General features: G+C 39.2%; 1 protein-coding gene across 3 annotated transcripts in view; it reads right to left on the reverse strand.

Annotated features, from left to right (window-relative positions):
- Positions 1–19,890, reverse strand: part of Svp (steroid receptor seven-up, isoforms B/C) — a 197,527-nt gene that overhangs the window by 90,172 nt on the left and 87,465 nt on the right. For 2 of the 3 annotated variants that reach the window (XM_070297037.1, XM_070297038.1), the window contains one exon: positions 2,521–2,679. In XM_070297037.1, coding sequence (XP_070153138.1) covers positions 2,521–2,548 — 28 coding nt within the window. In that variant the 5' untranslated portion in view covers positions 2,549–2,679. The remainder of the gene's footprint in view (positions 1–2,520; positions 2,680–19,890) is intronic. The other variant, XM_070297039.1, reaches the window with a different exon arrangement.

Genomic DNA, 19,890 nt, shown 5'->3' on the forward strand with positions numbered 1-19,890 from the left:
TCCACTTCTTCGTCTTCTTCTTCCTCTGCTTCCTCTACTCTCCAATCCTCTCCTTTTCTTTTCTTCTTCTTCCTCTCTTTCCTTCCCGTGCGCCTTCCGTGCGAGCATATACGACACATATAGGGGCCAGGTGAGTGTATACAAAGTTACGTGCCCCGCGCTCGCAAGCGACTCGAATTATTATCAAAGACCGGGGCATCATCGCGGATAATGGGCGGATGTTGCTGTGACAGGGCATAAAACGCGACGTCTTCTCTGCACTTCTCGCGTCTACGTTCCTGTGGGAAAAACTGCATCGCGGGCAGCCGTGCCGCCGTCTCTCGTGCGAATAATCGTGCGCGAGTTTCCCTTTCGCCAAGTGCTTTTACTTCTCTTTCCGTTCATAATATTAGAGAATGTGCGGCGCGTCTGGCATGTCGTGCGCTTTTTTTTTTCAATCGCGAACGAAGGAACCCTCACCGAAGACATCAACGAGATAAAATTTGAGAATCTTAGAAAAATAAATTTTAAGATAAAAAAAGTTGTTTCTTTCTCCTTCTCCTCCTTTCTTTTCCAGTAAGACTTTAATTAAACTATTGAATATAGATTCGCTTAAATAGTCAAATCTTTTAGGCTACGATGAAAGAGAAATCTGTGACAGCGAATTGTTGTAACGTACGATAAAATTAAATCTCAAGTGCGACGAATAGTCTTTGAAATAATATTTCCTAGAAATAATCCTTTATCTCTTCATTACTGTTAATCTTTCTCGATTTGCTATTCCAACGTCTAAATCTAAATGATGCAAAATAATGTGTTCTCGATTGATCGATCATAGGTTCGAGAGCCAACAATTCAACTCGATTCGCTCGCTGTTTATCTGCCAATTTATCCTTCGACGCGCAAAATTCACGATATCCTTCCGCGTTTCTCATCGATCTCATCGTGCGAAATCGACGCGTGCGACTGATAACGCGTAAAAACGCGCCTGATTTACCGGGTTTACGATCGTGGCGCGAGCACGCTTCGGGACAGACAGACAGACAGACGTGGCCGCGCCGGCCACGTCGATGAACGATCGAGTCGTCTCGAACGGAAGTGGGTATACACCTGGGCAATCCTGAGCGAGAGAGAGAGAGAGAGAGAGAGAGAACCGATGATCAGAGTACGCTTCTCTCCTCTCCTCACCCCCCCCTCCCTCCCCCCTGTACGCGCGGTGGAACAAGGTTAGATGTTATCACGAGCGATGCGAGTAGCCGAGTTCAAGAGCGGTGGAACGTGGAATCACGGGCGGGGATAAGGCGTGGGAACCTTTCCGGCCTTTTTACGGGCCGCAATTAAAAGTTCCTGCCGCGGCTGAGCGCGCCGAAAGCGAGTCCGGCACGCTTCGGGATACTTAAATGTCCCTTTAGACATTGTCGAAATGACATTTTTGTATTAGAGTAAGAAGAGAATAATTCCAAGACTTAATCTCTCGCAAAGGGATTAAATTAAATATAGTTTGCATGCCTTAATCGACGCGTAAACTTTGGAGCAAAAAAAAACGCAATTTGCCTTCGCTCTCTTAGAAATGAAAAAATCTGCAGAAATAATTCCGAGTATATATAAATTATAATTACAAACGCGCATATATGGTAAATTGTAAGGATTAATAGCGTTTTTATAGCGTCGTATTATATGATATATACGACGGTCTTTAGTTATCGCATATTATAATAAAATATTACGTAAGTATAACGTACGCGATGCCATGAATCTCGCAGCTCGATCGGGATAACGCGTGATATATCAATCACGATAGTTCGATTTACAGGCCGTGTGACGGAGAGTTTAACGGGTGATCATAGCGAGTCGCGCCGCGCGAAATGTTATCGTGTAGATGTTTCTGTAGATATCGCGATCAAACAAGTGGCTCTTTAACCGATAGTAAAGAGCATCGTTCTCTTCGAACAAACTACGAAATAAAATTGAATTTAGCGCCTCGTTTCTTATTTCGAATCGAATTAAAAGGCGCGCATTTCTTCTCAAAGTGCGACGAACAAACAGAGAGGTTCTCATCGTGACGACCCTTCACTCTTTTATTACAAAAAAAAAGATATGTAAATTGCGACAGAACAAGCAAACAGATCCTAGGAGAAACGCTTCAAGTGCCAAATTTAATGCAGTAATATATGTATATATCTCAAGATCTAAAAGATAAAGCCCCGAGATTTCGATTTTCGAACAAAGAGAAAAATTTAGACTAATCATTTTTATTTAGAAAAAAAAAATATAATAAATGTAGATATAATTAAAGTGATATAACTAATAAATTATAAATTATAATAAAACATGAAACGAAAAAAGAATTAAATAAAAAGTTGCCCAAAGTAATAAGATTTTATAAACATTTTTTCTCCAGAGCTTGGCACTTGTAACCTTTTTTGTGGAAAAAATTTTCGACCTATATAAAATATCGCTATTAAAATATTGATTGCGGCGGCCTCGATATGATCACCAGTCGAGATCTATCGCTAATAAATTTTAAAAAGGGTTCAGTACAATGCATACCTTCCCGGCGCATGCCCATCTTCAGGCACTTTTTCAAGCGGCAAAACTGACACTGGTTCCTATGGTGTTGGTCGATGGGACAGTTTCTATTCCCTCGACACGAGTACGTTAGATTTCGTCTGACGCTCCTCTTGAAGAAACTCTTGCATCCTGAAAAGAAATGGGAAGCTTGTTAAATTTAAATCCCCCAGAGATTAATTTTTGTATATATTTAATAAATTTTAAATCTATTAAATATTTATCTTCTCAATCGCAATAATATAATTTTTCACAATTTCGCCTTGTAATTCTGTAAATTTATTAAATAATACGAAACAAAATGTTTAATTCTCTGAGATAGCATGCTCCTTTAACACTTTTAAATTATACAACACGTCATACGATCTTGTTGAAATACAACTATAAAAGTATATACTTGTCGCTGTAAAAATTCAGCAACTCACAATTAAAATTTCAATACTTCGATAAAACTTTCTCCGTTAATGTCATGTACGAGATTACTCATCTGTGTTTAATCTTCTATATAAAAATATCAACCACATCGCGCCGCGACACAATAAGAGATTATCTTTCTTTTCTACCAACATTCATATTAATTCACAATATTCATGGTGTAATCGCGGAAGTTAGTACAATCGACCATCGATAAAGCATAAGCGATTATTAGCTAACACGTGCTGAAATCAAGATCTATCTAAATGCAGATGATACGCAGATAGAAATATTGATGGAGCGTGTATGAGCAGCCATAAACGTCACGGTACCAGAATGCTTATCGAATAACACGATAAGTTTCTCTTGTTATTGGATACATCTCGCGCGTACACACGTACGCGCCCATGAAGGTATACGCGTCGAAAAAGGACGAAGATTGAGTTATGGGTAGAGGGGGAAGGGAAGACTCAGACTCGATGATACGTGATTACGCAAATTCTGTAACATGCAACGAGACCGATGCACCTTTAAGGTCAACGTAGGCTGCGCGGATCTAAGTTACGATGGATGCGCACGATCTGGCACAATAGCGGGCCGCGCGCGCACGCGCGGCACTTGATATACGTACGTACGTAGATACGCGATGCTACTTATGGGAGCGAGCCGAGTATCTCTCTCGAAAGTGCCGACGATCACGAAAATCCTATTAGTATTGCCATCCAGTCGAGAGAGAGAGATCGAGTATCCGGCGCTCTCTCTTCCTCGTCATCGCGTCGACAAAGCGGACTTTCGCCGCATTATTCCCGTTACCGCTCCACGGAATTCATGTGACTGCTAATTTCGATAACTACGCGAAATGCGCGTCGCTGGCGAGAAAATCACGCTGGAAAATCTATCCTATGGAAGCTACTTTCATTCATAAAAATTCGACAAAATTAGAATCGTTCAACGTCTTTTATAAATTAACGATATTAATCTGAATAAATAAACCAGTCAGTTTTGACCTAAACAAGTACGTCAATTTATTATCAAGTAATTTATCTTAAAGAATTTTTCATAAAATCTCATTTTTTGTTGAAATTACGTAAAGTCTTGTAACTCCTTTAGAATATAAAATAATATTTATCCTTTTCGAATATATTTATTCTCGACTATATTAATCCGTTCAGATCCCATCTTCTTTTTATACGTAAAAAAAAAAAAAAAAAAAAAAACTATAAAGGCAAATGCACCGTAATAGCAATCATATGAAATCGATAGCTCGATCGGCCTTTGATTGGCGCGCAAACCATTGTGCCCGTAGCTTCTTAATGAGTGGTTAGCTTAATTACGAATGGTAATGGAGTGGTGGATAATGGGCGAAAGGGGAGAGGAGCCCACGATAAAAGCCCACGGGGTGATGACGTGGTGCGACACAATTCAATTTAATAAACAGCGAGTGATAATTTCACGTCGTAAAAGCACGTGGAACACGCACGAGCCAGACCAGCGCGGGCCGGCGCGCGCGCGCGATACCGGGGGTTAAAAGGTGATCGGGCTGCGCGCGTTGATTTTAATTAAAACGGACCCCGCTGGATAAAACGCGCGAGCGAGCGAGCGCGCACCTGCGTGAGAGGTGATTCTAAAATCGAAGGTATCTCTACAGGAAGCGCTTAAATTAACAAGTTTACGTATAAAAGCGAGATAGTGATATTCGTGAAAAACGAATTTCAAGATTTGATAGAAATCTTGTATCAAAGGCAAGGGGGAAGGTTGCGAAACGTTTCTAGAGATGTAATTTAAAAGGCTAATTCTTTCAGAATATATAAAGTGAAAAATAGGAAATATTATACAATATATATTTCGTATTTTATTTTTTTTGTCGAAAACAAAATTCCGACATTTGCTCTCTCTCTCTCTCTTTTCTCGCGAGCACGATACGTATATTGTCCCTGTCTCATAGTTTGATTAATGACGTTGCTCTTGAATGCCGATGAGACATTAATAATTACGACACTAGAAAGTTATCAGGTGTAAACTTCGCAGTTCCTTGATCGCAATTTCGCTCGAAATTATTTCAGCGAATGGCGATAAAATCCGCGCAGGGTGGAATTAACGGCGGCGCGATGTAAAGAATCGCGCGCGTACTTGGCAAGGATTACGCGTACACTTTGCGAGAGTAGGCTCAACCTTAGGTGTAGCCCGAAGTCGGCTATCACGATCGATGGCACGGCGTGTACACACAGATAAATAGTTACCGTAGCCAAGTCGGCAATTTATATATCGTAACAGGACGCCCGCTGCGCACGAACTTTCGAATCGAGATAAAGAGAGACGGTGGCCTCGCTCGCGCGATCCGTAAGTCATTCGCGAGCTCGCTATATTTGACGCTCCCGTTCTCTCGCGCGCAAGATCCTGAGGAGGGCATCTCTCCTCTGTCTCGCCGTCAAGATAGAGTTAATGTCCCTTTTGACGAGTACGATGAAATTATTACCCTTCATCATAAATTATGAATAAATGAAAATTAAGAAATTTTATTAAAATATGCATATTTTCTCAGTAATTTCAATAACTGTCTTATTATTATTATTAGCCGTTAAATATAAAAATTGTATAATGTCTATAATTTATTTATAAAATATTATCTTTACTATTTAATATATAATCTAGAAAATTATGATTTTAACGAAGATTAAAATTATTCTTGCGTCTCATTCCCAGAATTTTGAATCGTATTTTTTTCATCACAAATAAGAAATGAAAAATTAAACTCGTCAAAGAGAGATGGAAATCGATCGCAGACTCGCATTAAATCTACGAGTCCTTCTCGTATTTAAAACCTACGGTCCTTGGTCCAACGTTATCGCTGCCGTTATCCTTGTCGTTGCCGACGTCCATGTCGCCGGTATCGGCAAGAAACAACGGTCGAGAAGGAGCGGGGGGAAGAAAAAAGACAGAAGGAGAGCCGGGTCGCCATAACTACAAATTGCATCGTTACACGCAAATTACGCGATTACTCTGTGCGAGCCAACCACCGGACGACCACGCAGTACACGTGAGCTCTGTGGTAGCGCGAGAGAAAGAGCAAGAAACATTGAGCAAATGGAGATGGAGAGAAAAAGAAAGAGAGAGAGAGAGAGAGAGAAAGAAAGTAAGCTCTCTCGGAGAGCACATACAACTACCGTTTATACTTTCAGATTGCAGCTTGCATGCTCGCTCGCCGCGAGCTCAAATTGCTTGCGTCGTTGAATTTTCATTACTCGCACTAGTCCTTCGTGGACGACCAGACGCGTTCCGAGTGCCAACTCTTGGAGAAACAAATCCTCGCTATCGCACGAGCATCGATGAAAGAACCTTAATCCATTCAGTCAGACCGATGTCATATGGTATCTCCCTCAATTTTGGATTTAAGTAATACTTGGACAGCTAAGGCATAAATTGCCCCCTTTTAGGCTCGCTACTTAAAATGCGCGATTAGAAATAAAAAATTTTAAAGATGCTTTATATATACGGCAGTACAATACAATATATTGCAACAGAGTGTATGAAAGCTGAGTATCGCAGAGTAATATACAATACTATTAATCTTGCTGCACAAACACACAAGTTTAACATAATTTCCGTGCTTTTCTTTAATCGCGATTTAATTTCAGATAATCCATTTTCAATAGCTGCGATTTCTTTTCTGAGAAAAATTTTATGGAGCACTTTTATAGAAAATAGGATATCGATGATTAAAGCGGTACGTAAAATTGTCGAAATATTTCATCAATTCCCTTAATTCAAGTACCATTTGAGAACGAAAAAGAGTATGAGAGTTCATCGTTCTATATTAACACCACGGAGACAGTATTTCGCTGTTGCTTATCTCGCAAAAAGGATACCGCCTGGAAGCCTGATCGGCTTATCGTCGCGCCTAATGAGAAGTTGATTTAATTTTAATAGGTTGCGCGTTACTCATAATCGTGGCCACGATAATTACGTCGCAAAATTGACGCGTCTTCTTCCTCATTGACGCGTAAATTCGCAGATTAATCAATTCACACTTCATCGTGATATGTATCGGCGACATTATTCACAATGTGCATGAAAAGTTTCAGAGAAAATCAGTAAATTTATAAATCGGCGAATATTGAGATACATAAAAGTTACGAAATGCTCGGATAAAGGATAAGAAGATAAGAATACAATGCGATAAAATAAAAAAATTAAATGGAAAAGATAAAATATTATTCGATAAAATGTGCTAGACAGCTCTCAATGTTGCAGTCTCAATAAGAAGGAAGCGACTCGTATGAGAGAATCGCGAGAAAATAACTATGCTCGCGAAGAGACGAGTAAAAAGGATTCAAGAATGTGCGCGAGAGTCAGAAAGGAGAATCTGAGAGTGGAATGTAGTAGAGAGAGAGAGAGAGAGATATGAAAGAATATATTAACTCCCCTAATTTCTTTTCATCTTCTCTTTAAATAAACGACGATAATTATTTTTACTTATACATCGCAAGGTATGTAGCGTCTAAAGTATCTATAAAAAAATCAAAATTAAATCAATATTAAAATTTTTAAAATTTCTGTTTTATAATCTCTTTCATTAAAAAAAAAGAGAAAAAATGTTAATATATATTTATTGAAAATCGTAGAAATGTTTCGATAAAATAATACGTGTTTATTTTCTTCTATATGATTTCGTTTTTATTCTACAAAATGTTGTTCACGCATTAAATTTCGCGAGGCTTTAATAAAGCTGTAATTTCCGAAAAAGATCTCAATCTTCCTAATCACAGTCGTGCGAAGCGGGCATTATGGTTATGGCAACAAATCACAGGTGCTTGGCGCAACGTCTCTCTTGCAACGAGTATTTCCGCTTGTCATTATTCGTGTACGCGGTGTCGCTTAGTAATCTCGAAAACGACGCGCGCGAGTCAACGTTTCGGAAAATCATCATTGACGGTCTCTTAAGCGATTTAATTAAAGATCCATCGTTTGCGGGCGATGAGTCACTCGAAAATTCACGACTTTTCCGGGAAACGTGCACGACAAGATAACGTGGAGTCATTCGTGATGAGACATGAGTCGAACGCACCGTGATACGCGATTATGCCGAAGAGAATTGACTGATCGTGACTCATAATTACATCGTCGTAATGCCGTGACTTGACAAAGTGCTTTGGCACTTGTAGACTTTGAACATTGTGGACGCGATGAGTATTAATTTGCTGATAAGGCGAAAACGGTAAAAATATTAATTTTCTTAAAAATCCGTTGCTTAAAAATCAGGTATAACGCGATACTCTATGCAGTCGCATAATAAGTAATCTCTCCTGTTTACTAATGCTATATACAAATTTTTATATTTAATTAAATTCTTTAAAAAATTGATAAAAATTCATTTATTTTTAATTATAGTTTAAGATTATATTTTGAGAAACTTACTATAAAATTAAGATAGTTTACTATAAAGGTTACAATAAATAAAAAATTTCACAAAAATGTATCGCATTTAAATTTGCATATAAAAAACATGGAAGATATTTTATAATGCATATCTTTCATAAATATGTGCATTTACAAACATGTGTATCGTCTGGATGTATCTATTATTATTTCCATAAAACCGCATATGCTCTGTTTTACCTCGCATACCAGTTTCTAATGGATTATATAACTTTATGTATTAAGAGATGTGCTAGTTTAAAAAAAAAAAAAAAAAAAAAAAAAAGTGCGGAAATGATTCGTTATTATTTCATACCGAGTATCGCGGCAAAATAATAAGTAATTTTCGCATTTTCTTCATAATTGCTCTTCAATTAGACGCATCCGATTGAAATACAAATTTTTTTTTTTTTTTTTTTTTTAGAGACGTGTATCATATAATTTTAGAAAAAAAAACAATTGCTGCATTTTGATTGAGCTTTAAGCAAATGGAAATAACGATCGAGCGAATCGTCATCGTTGATCGATTGGATAAAGACATTCCGTGTTCCACTTCGTCCCTGGATTATCTTCTTGTACGGGATAAGGCGCTAATCGCGCCGATACGAAAGCGCAGCTCCGAGATCGATCGCGAGCGATCCTCGTTGGCGATACTCGCGACGAGATTTGAATTGAACGATGTTTGGTACGAGCGACTTTGTGGCGAATAATGACAGTAATTATAATAATAAGACCGACAAGAAGATATGCAAGAGGTGGTATTAAGGGGCCAAGGGATAACGATTGTGGACCATGCTCTTCTACATTATAACTGCCGCATCACGAGCTTCCCTTCATTATGATCTCGTTTCGCATGCTACGTTCTTAATTATTTGTCCTTGGAAAATAAAAGACGCGTAAGAGCAAATTAGCGAATGTTAACAGTTAAAAAAACATTACTATGAGTGAAATCATTAAAAATCATATATTTTTGTGTCATATAAATGAGCTATATCTTTTCAAAGTAAAATAAAAGACACGATACTAATTATAATTCGTAATTATAATATAATGAGATAAATAGAAGCATCTAATATATTTATTGAATGTTTTATTTGAAAAGCTTGTAATGTTTCTTCTTCTTTTTCCCTCCCTCCATAATACTAGCGCTCGAGCACTTAAAAATATGCGATCTTAATTTAAGTGTTGATGTTTAAAAAATAAATTTACGACAAAATTAATATTTATAATCGCCGAATGAAAAGGTATGTTGAATTATTCAACGATATTTCTAAATTAACAATTCATTAAGAAGCATCAAGTCTCGTTTTATTTCAAATTCCTCGGATCTTTTACCGACACACTCGGATTTTTAACAACAGCGAGACCGAACAATCTATGGAAGTTACTACGTAGAAAAGGTGCTGGCGCGCGATTCGGTCAGTAACATTTCGACTCGGTCGCGTAAAATTAACGACATTGTTATAATTAATTAGCCCCCGGCCGGCGGCGGTGCGCAAACGCGTGGGGTTCGTTAGCGGGATAATTGGTCACAGAGGATGCGTCCAGGTAAGAGTCGCGCCTTGGTAATTCTATGCCCGGCGCGTACACACGTACGCACGCCGGTGTCGTGTCCGACGTCCTGGCGATGTAAGACCTTGCGCTCAGAGCCTAAGAGCGTGCGGTACATGCTCTTAGAAACAGACCGGAGCCTATCCGATATACGGCACATTGCATCGTCGCCGTCGTCGGCAAGTAAATATAACTTGCCGATCTCTCTCTCTCTCTCTCTCTCTCTCTCTCTCTCTCTCTCTCTCTCTCTCTCTCTCTCTCTCTCTCTCTCTCTCTCTTCCACATAAACTTATCTGTCAAAATATAATCTCTCTAATCATCTTTCGTATAGAATAAATAAATATTATACGCGCGTAATAATAAACTTTGTCTTTTTATAAGATTTTTCGATAACCGTATTATATATCGTGATTTTATTTATAAAATAAGATCTTCATATCTTTTATCCTTTTCCGAATTTTTATTCAATTTCTAACTGGGAAAATAAATCTCTCGCTTTTAATGTTTAATTAAATAAATTTTATTCGCTCTCTCTTTCTCTTGCTCTGCCTCTCTCTCTCTCTCTCTCTCTCTCTCTCTCTCTCTCTCTCTTTCCACATAAACTTATCTGTCAAAATATAATCTCTCTAATCATCTTTCGTATAGAATAAATAAATATTATACGCGCGTAATAATAAACTTTGTCTTTTTATAAGATTTTTCGATAACTGTATTATATATCGTGATTTTATTTATAAAATAAGATCTTCATATCTTTTATCCTTTTCCGAATTTTTATTCAATTTCTAACTGGGAAAATAAATCTCTCGCTTTTAATGTTTAATTAAATAAATTTTATTCGCTCTCTCTTTCTCTTGCTCTGCCTCTCTCTCTCTCTCTCTCTCTTTCTGGAGAGGTAAAAAGTTTCTCATTGGTCGAAGAAACTACAAATATTTCTTCGCACATTCTCCATTGCCGCTTTTACCTATGCCCTACATCCTCGAGAGAGTAAACGATTTGAAAATACATGTCGAGATGCTCTTCTCGGGGAAGATGAAACGTTGTTCCGCGATATCGAGCAGCGCGCGTAGTTACCGATTAGAAAGTTCGACTCTCGTGATATGATGTCGGTGTAAAATGGTGTTTAGCGGGCGTCTTAGCGAGATGAAACGGCACGTCGCGCCGTGATTCGGACTCGCCTTGTGTTCCAGAACGTTACCTCGATCGCAGAGCGAGTATCGCATACAGGTCCGTTTCACCATACGTAACGCCCCATAGCCGAGATAATCTTACTATGCGCGACGTGACCTTATTTACACATTTTGCATGATTGCAAAATATCTGGATACAACCAGATTTAGATGTCAAAACGATCTATATATTTCGGTATTATTTTTTGCACGCTTTGATAATCGCTAATAATTATATGTATAAATAGCTTCGCGATAAATATATAATTAAAAATTTTAGAAAAAGAACGGATTAAATCTTTGAATATCTTGCAAGGTTCACTTTAAACACATTTCACATGCATGGTTATATCCGAATAACTTTTTTGTAAAAAAAATTTTATAAAAAATTTCGCTTATCTTATCGTCATTTCAAATCTAAAGATCGCAAGATAAACTTCCGTTTCTTTATTTACAACTAAATCTTCCTGGAGATAAGGAACTGTTCTTGATCTTTCATAATACTGATGTGATGAATATCATCACGAGATAATCGTCGCGAAATACTCGCGGAAACGCGACGCGCGCTCTCCAGATGGAAACGAGATTAATAAAGATTAGCAAAAGCTGGAATAATATAGCATGATCTCGTTAGCACGATTAGCCCGCGGGGCCTTTCGAAACGTCTTTCTGGCTTCTTCCTTCCGCGCGTCGTTCCAGACGTAAATCCGCAAGTCCGTAAGTAAGCGTAAGACTCGCTTAAGGCGCAAGGGAGCGAGAGACCCCGAAGAAGAGAAGAAGCCCTTCGCGGTTGTATCTCGGACTGCGCAACCGGAATCAAATTTCCACCCTGAAGAGAACAGCGAAACTTTCTGTCGTATTTACAAATGCCAAATTCAAGAAAGTAGAGAACATTATAAGATACTTTTCTTAATACTTCATTATATATCTATATATATGTGTGTGTATCATGCAAGAATATGATGTTACATTTTATTCCGTTTTACGAATCGTAAAAATGGAGAAAAAAGTTTCTATTATTTTTCATCTGACTATTCGTGACGTCGAGTCGTGGTAGATTTCCATGAGACAATTACTCTTAATCGTTTCTGGAAACGCGCTCTTGCTCATTTTATTCCACGTTTCTTATAATCGTCATTGTTCGTATAATTATGCCAAAACAGATTGACTCTGTAATTCGCTAGTGCGCAGGAATGGACGAAGGGGAGTTCATTGAAATGTGAGTAAAGTAAAGAAGAAAAATGCCGAAACATAATATAATACGCTCTCTACGATCGGAGGTGTAACGTGACTTGTCCAGAGCGGACTTCATTCCACAACAAATAATATCCCCGTCTTAAACACCAGTTTACCCACGCCGCGTGTAATTACTATAATCAAAAGCACATGGACATTCTTAAGCAATGTTCGCATCGGTCATTTATGTCCACGTGGAATTTGCTTGTCACGTCTCGACGTATTGTCCGAAATGCGAATGGTCTCACGGTAAAGTACATATTATGGAAGAACTTATTAATTTGATATATATCAATATTTTGTACCAAATTTTATATTAATTCTTCTGTATTTTTCAACTATACAAATGTAATTAATTTTCATTCTCAAAGAAAATATAAAGCCAAAAATAAAATATATAATAATACAATTTTAGTATATTCTAATATACTATGAAATATATTATATCATAAAAAGAAACTTTTTACCTCTTCTTTTTATCTTCTATTTGCTTTTATTATATGTATATAATAAAATAAAATGTTAAATTATATATATATATATATATATATATATATATATATATATAATGCAATTAAAAAATATAAATATATCGTGTATGTTATACCGAAGATTATAATACGCATTAGATTATTATAAATAGATTAAAATTATTGTAATCCCTTCTTTTCCTCCTTCGCCTGAACAAGCAAATAAGATGATGTTATATTCAGTTAGATTATTAAATGATAATTTAATATAATTAATAGTCAAAAAACATAATTGTAAGAAATAATCGAATGTCAATTGTTAGTTTTGAACGCGAGAGATTTCCACCGTGACCGCGTCATGATTTGCGTTCACCATTGACATTCCCCCGATGCCGCTCTCTTTTTCTTCGAGAAGAAATAATAATAAATATAATCGGCTGTATCCTCTGTGGGAACGAATGACATCGGAGACTCCCCTGGTTCTTGGGGTACAAGGACGAATGCGCTCAAGGTCGCGAGAATAGAGTATAAAAATCGCGGTTAAAAAATGCTCGATCGCATCCACGAATGAAATCGTGCAGGTGTGCCGAAAGTCGACGTTCTCGAAAATAAGGGGTTGATTCATGGTTTGGAGATAATGTCAGGGTGCACCGTGTGAAACAATGCCTCGCGTTGCCGTTATACAAGGAGAACATACGGATTGAATCCGAACCCATCCTCGATGCATCCGCTCATTTACAAGATTTTATGCGATTTGCCTTTATTAATATTTACGATAGAGCTTAATCGTGAGGGGGAGGCAGATTAATGTGAAGCTAAAAAACGCTGTATTAATCTAATTTTTTATATACATGATAAAAAAGATTATGTAAACTCTTATGTAAGTATATAAAATATATATAATTTAAAAACTTATATAATTATATAAAAAATTATATATATATATATATATATATAAATGGATACTTTGCTAATCGTACACTCTTTAGAATTTTTCCTTAAAATATAAAAAATATCAGCTTAACAGACATCTAAGAACGAAAACTCAATAGTTGATATCAGAAATGAATATAGTCGGCGCCTATGATCTACGAATTGTCGTTCAGTTAATTAGATTCAACATGCATATCGAGTATGATCGATCGATCGAACGCATTCCAGAGATCTTAGAGAATCGATTCATTTTCTTGCAAGGTCGCCTAGCTGGGCCGTCGATCCTGGAAAGAAATAGCGTTTGGATGAACTATCTGGTTCGCCACGGTCAAGTATCCATCATCATCATCATCATCATTCTTTAATACGCGATCATCTTAATTTCAAGGTCGACGATCGATAGAATCCGAGGGTTGAACTCATATTGGCGGGAACGTAGGGTCGAATATCCGAACGACTATTGCGCAATAACCAAAGACAGGGAATCTTGTACGAGTCGTGCTACTTGGAATGGGAGGTTCCCGGGTTCCTGTAATCGGCAGATTAATGTTCACCTCTCTCTCTCTCTTCGTTCGTCTGGAACGTCTAATCTCAAGCGATAGCCGAGGATCTGTTCCAAGGGGGCAACCGCGTATCGTTCGGGTTGTTCGGGATCGCCGATGAACGGACGGTTTGATTTACGGCAGGTATACTTGGGGTTCTCTTGGCGCGCGATCCGAGTGCCTGGCATTTTACGAGAGGACGCCTCTCCGGAACCAGAGACCGGTGAAGACCCTCGAAAATCTGACGCACGCGTCCCGAACAAGTCCAACTGGTCGCGAAGCGTTAACGCCTCCGGTCACGTCCGGGGCGTTGTTTCGGTCCGGCAAGATAATAGCCGACGGGACATTTAACGCGGTCGAAGGTGCCGGCGAAGGGTTCGGCATTCATTGACGGTCGGTTGACCGATGACCAGTTTTTCCAACCGCGAGGCCCAACGCCCGGAGTGTCTTTCCCAGGGTCTCGGTATGCATACTCGTCCACGTGACCCTTCCAAGGAAGCCTCCTTCAAACACGTTGAGGAAAAGGATCGGACGCGCGAGTGAAAGAGAAAGAGGGAATCGATAATCGTCAATCGAGGACGAGGACGGAAATGTAAAGGGAAAGATGCAATAGAAAGATCGCCGACGCAAAGGGGACGCGAAGGGGTATCCGGTTTTGGAATCGGGCCGTTGCGTCCCGGACCAGACCGGACCGGACCAGACGCTCCTCGCGGGATCATTAATCAAAATATTTACGCGCAGGGACGTGCGAGCGTCCGGAGAGTAGTCCCGACACTCCGTCTTATCGATTATCGTCGATGTCACGTCTCGTATGTATTTTCGGTATTCAAAGGGTTCTATACGGGTGCCCGCCCGTTAGTCTTGCGGGGAGGAAGAGAAAAGGAGGGAGGGAAAAGGGCGAAGGCAGAAGAAAGAAGTCCGCCTTGTCAGATGACGATCTCGACGCCGAGAGAGCGCGCATCACGATCATCTAGTAATTTATATACCGACGTGTGTGTAAACGTGCGTGTATTTTTCGTTCAGTCAGTCCCTCCGCGACCTGAGGTCGTGGTGGGCCTTCCTTTCCCTTCCCCCATATCTCTACGTCATTTTCGATTCCTCGATGAATGTACCGTGACGCTCGCACCGGTGAGGTTCCTCTCCGAGCGCGTTGGCGCGCGGCCTTGCTGCTCTCGGGACCTCGTAAAAGTCGTAATTTATCGCCGGTACGGCGTAATGACCCGGCCCCCCTCCCCCCTCCCCGCTTTAATTATAGCTCATTCCCGTCATCCACGAAAGCGGCCGCGCGTCCGACCACATTTTGCTCGCGCGAGTCAAATATCCCTATTTCCGTGTCAATGGATTGATCTCTCGACGCTTTGCCGTCCGACAACCCCATAATTTTTAAAAAGATGGTAAATCAAACTGTAATTAAAACAGCTTATCTCTAAATGATATATTTGAATAAATTAAATTTAACATACGTGTGTTGTATACGTATAAAGTTATATATGTATATATGATTTATTCATATAAATTAAATTGTTGCTATTGTTCGTTCCTATCATTGTGATGGCAAGTAATAAAAATATGTAAGAATAACCAACGACTAAAATTTCTTCCTATATTTATACGGATCGAATGATGTTTGCATCATTAATAATTTTTAATTCTCATCTATATATAATTATATACTCATTAAACTTAATTATAACAGTTATTCACTATCAAGTTCTTCAAAATTCAACACTTTGCCCTTTTATTAATTTTATCAAAAATTATTATTTCAATCTTTCCTATACATTCAAAAACATAATTCAGTAAAAAAAAAAAAAAAGTGTTGCAAACAAAAATACTTTCATTAAGCAGCAAAATTCCATTCTTCCAATCATTTGCATTTTATCTTACAGTACATTAATTTCTGCAGCACATTATTGCTTTATCGCTCCAATGGTCCTTCAGAGTCATTCGCTCTGGATGTCGTAGTCGCATCTGTTATTGGCAATATCTCGAGTGATTACTATTCCATTGTGGAACGCATAACCGATGTAACGCGTGCCGATCGACGCACACGATGCTTACGCAATCAGCATGAGGCTGCGGAAAATGCATTTAACGAGCGAGACTTCCGCGAGAAGTCGCGCCGATAGCCGATTACTCGATCGCGTATCAACGTCGTCCATACGACAATTGGAAAGAAATCAGCGAAAAACACGCCATCGATGCACCACCGTACACGCGCGCGTTCCGCATTGGACGTTTATTGGCATAATCGACCTGATTGTCGGCGATCACTTTATTACGTCGACGGGTTGATTTTGATGTCAAGCGATGTCAAACGGCCGCGAGTTATCGTCAATTTGCCCGGTCGATCGAGACGAGTCTCGAGGCGGATTACGCGAACGAGAGAGATACATGGAATTTTTCGCGCAGAGAATTTTCGAGAAACTGTCTCTTATAAAACGACAAACGATTTTAATTTAAATATTAAATCCGATATTTCGAATTTGAACAACGCGATTCTTGAGAAGCGGATGTGAACCTCTCGACATCGGGCAACCTCCGAGAGGTTCTTCGATGAAGTATTTCGCGATGAAAGGGGAGGAAAAGAACGACAAGGGTACGCATAGCCGCGCGAGCGTTGCCTCCTACACGAGAGACGAGGGAGAGAATTCGCGGTGTTCCGGGCAATTAAGATTACCCGCCGTAGAGAAATTATCGCCGGATTAACCGTGTTATTACGGCACCGCTATATGCTACGGATAGGCGCGAGAGCCACGGCATGCCACGCTAGGCAGCCTCGCTTCGCCCCCGACAATGCTAAATATCGTTACCGCGGTTGTAATTGGTACACCAGGGAGAGAGAGAGAGAGAGAGTGACTCGCCGTTGTAACTCGAGCGCTCAATTAAGGATCCCGACTCTTAACCCGGCTCGGCTCCGTTCCTCCTCGTTTCCACCGTGACGACTCTGCATCGACCGTATCGCGGTTTAATCCGTCGCGGTATCACTATTTTCCGTTAAGCATTTGTTATCGCCTCGCCATCATCCGGACTCTTTTAAACAAACACAGATGAGCTTCTTGCTTAAACAAAGAGTGAGAGAGATACAATTCTCGCCCTGTGAATTTTCCAATTTTTATTTTATTATATTTTTTTTGTACTTTTATTGTCTTATAAATGACTTGATTAAAGAATACGCTCTTGAAATTTGTCTCTTCAACTCTTACATTTTCTATAATAAATTTAATCTTGTGCATATTAATGATACATACCGTATACATGACGTACCAAAGAATAAAAATTCACTATGAGATACGATACAAGGAAAAATATTTCTTTTACTTAGTCTATTATATCGAAGAGAAAGACAAATACCCCGTAAAAAGAAGGAAAGAGTCCTTTGGAAGGACGCGTTGGAGTTCGCGAGGAGGTCGACGGATGCACGAGGACGATCGTCTCGCTCGAGGAATTCCGGCACAGCGCGTCGGGTGCATTGCAGGACGAGTAATTAGAGAAGCTCGGGTTCATTAGGATATCTGGTCGTATCTTGGCGACAGTTTCCGCCACGCGACCGACGGCGGTAACGCTCGTCGGGGCGATTCAACGCGGGGATACGAGAGTCAGGCAAGAGTATATTTATTTCAAAAATCTTGCCGTTTCACACATCAAATATTCTTCTTTATAAAAAAAAAAAAAAATGTAAAAAGATAAATAACAATAATGCTACACTTTTATGACTGTAGATTAATTGTACAAGTAACCAGTTTTTTTTTTTTTTTTTTTTTTTTTAAGCGACATCATTAAAGATTTCATCTTTCTTGTTGAAAATAATTATTTTATTATTCAACTTTAATAAAAGAAATATATTATACCGTATGCTTTAATTATGAGATAAAAATAAATAATACTAAAATGAAAATAAAAACTAGCTATGATTAGTAAAAATAAATACTAACAATAAATTAAATCAATATTTGTTTTATTATTAGAACAGTTATTTAACACGTCAAGAAAGCTCTTAGATTATTTCTCTCGTAAAAAAAATATGATCAATTTATTATCAAGCGCGCGCAGATTAATAGCCGGTGGTGCGCGACTAACTCGTTTATCGAATGAAGACGGCCGGTTTCTTCCGACAGACCTAGCCGTCAATTAACTCGCGCAGCGAGAACAAGCCTTTCGGTCGGTCAGTTTCAGCATCGCGAATACCCCGCGTTTCCGCAATGGTGGTCGACCGACATCTGGCCGACGTGGCCGGGGCAATTCGTGAAATTCGTCGTGCACAGATTACGCGCGGTTTAACTGCGCGCGAGCCGCCGGAAACGGTTTACACATTGTACACGGAAGCAATTATCGCGGTCGCATGCTGCAGCAACGCCGAGCGACGCTTTAATTGCCCGACAGCTTCGCCCATCTCTGCAACGGTTAGTTAAGGATTTTTCTAAATACCGAATAGCTCAATAAATTATAGAGCATATTGCCGTCTGATAATGCGAGATGGTATGTAATAATTAATACAGTTATAGCAGGAGGGAGAAAGGAGAGGGAACATAATTTGGTGTATTTTTGCTTTTAAACAAATTACACACGCGTGTATTCCCTCTGTTTTGCCTCTTAAAATTACGATATACGTTTATCCGTTATATCTGCATTAAATCGTCAAGTATGTCGTAAATATAATATTACGAGAATATTTATGAGAATCGATCCTATAATTTGCAGATAAAAAAATCATATCTCTTTTTTTCATTTCTCTAAGTAAAGTATATAATAATGTAATAAAAAGTATAATGTATTAATTTAAATTTATTCCCAACAATATGTATTAGTTACACAGAATATATATATGTTGGCGATAAATTCATATAGTCGTTACGTTTTATATTTTATTACAGAATAGTTAGTTTAAGAATTTATGGAAACTACTACGATCGATATCTCACAGCTTCTACCACGCATATGATTATTCTATATCTACTTATCGTATAGATTACGAAACGGCAATGATCGTTCGCGTGTTATCCGTTACGTATGCTCCTAGGCACTTTACGGACAATCTCAGGACTGACTCTGGTATAAAGTACATTTTTTTTCTATCTATCCAAATCGATCAGGATTCAACGTCGAGCGAATCCATTTATCCATCTGTCTATATCTATCTATCGTCTTCTCTCCCGCTTCGGTATCCCATGATTTCCGCGTCGTGTCCGCGCGTGTTACGTGCCAGATCCCACGCATGGTCTCGTCTCCGTCGAGGGCAATACACCGACGATAGTAAACCTAACGAGCTCTCAATAGCTTGATCCCCGCTTGTCGGTTACCGCAAATAAGCTCAATCCTGCGGTAACGTCTACCGAGCGATGAATGCTAAACGCAGAAATGCGGAACCACTACGCAGCGAGAGGGATAATGTGCGGTGAATGGAAGAATGTTATGAGCTCGCATGAGAGATATTCGTGTTGCTATACTTGTCGGCGACGGGCGATACGGTACCCCACGGGGATCACGAAAGCAGAACGTACCGTTTTAACGCCCGGTAAAAATAATTTCGACTACGAGAGAGAGAGAGAGAGAGAGAGAGAGAGAGAGAGAGAGCGGGAAGGATTATGTATTCCTTACTTTAATAGAAAGCAT

Source organism: Polyergus mexicanus, unplaced genomic scaffold (genome assembly GCF_030449975.1).
Source record: "Polyergus mexicanus isolate NDT 795.1 unplaced genomic scaffold, iyPolMexi1.0 SCAF_6, whole genome shotgun sequence".
NCBI lineage: Eukaryota > Metazoa > Arthropoda > Insecta > Hymenoptera > Formicidae > Polyergus > Polyergus mexicanus.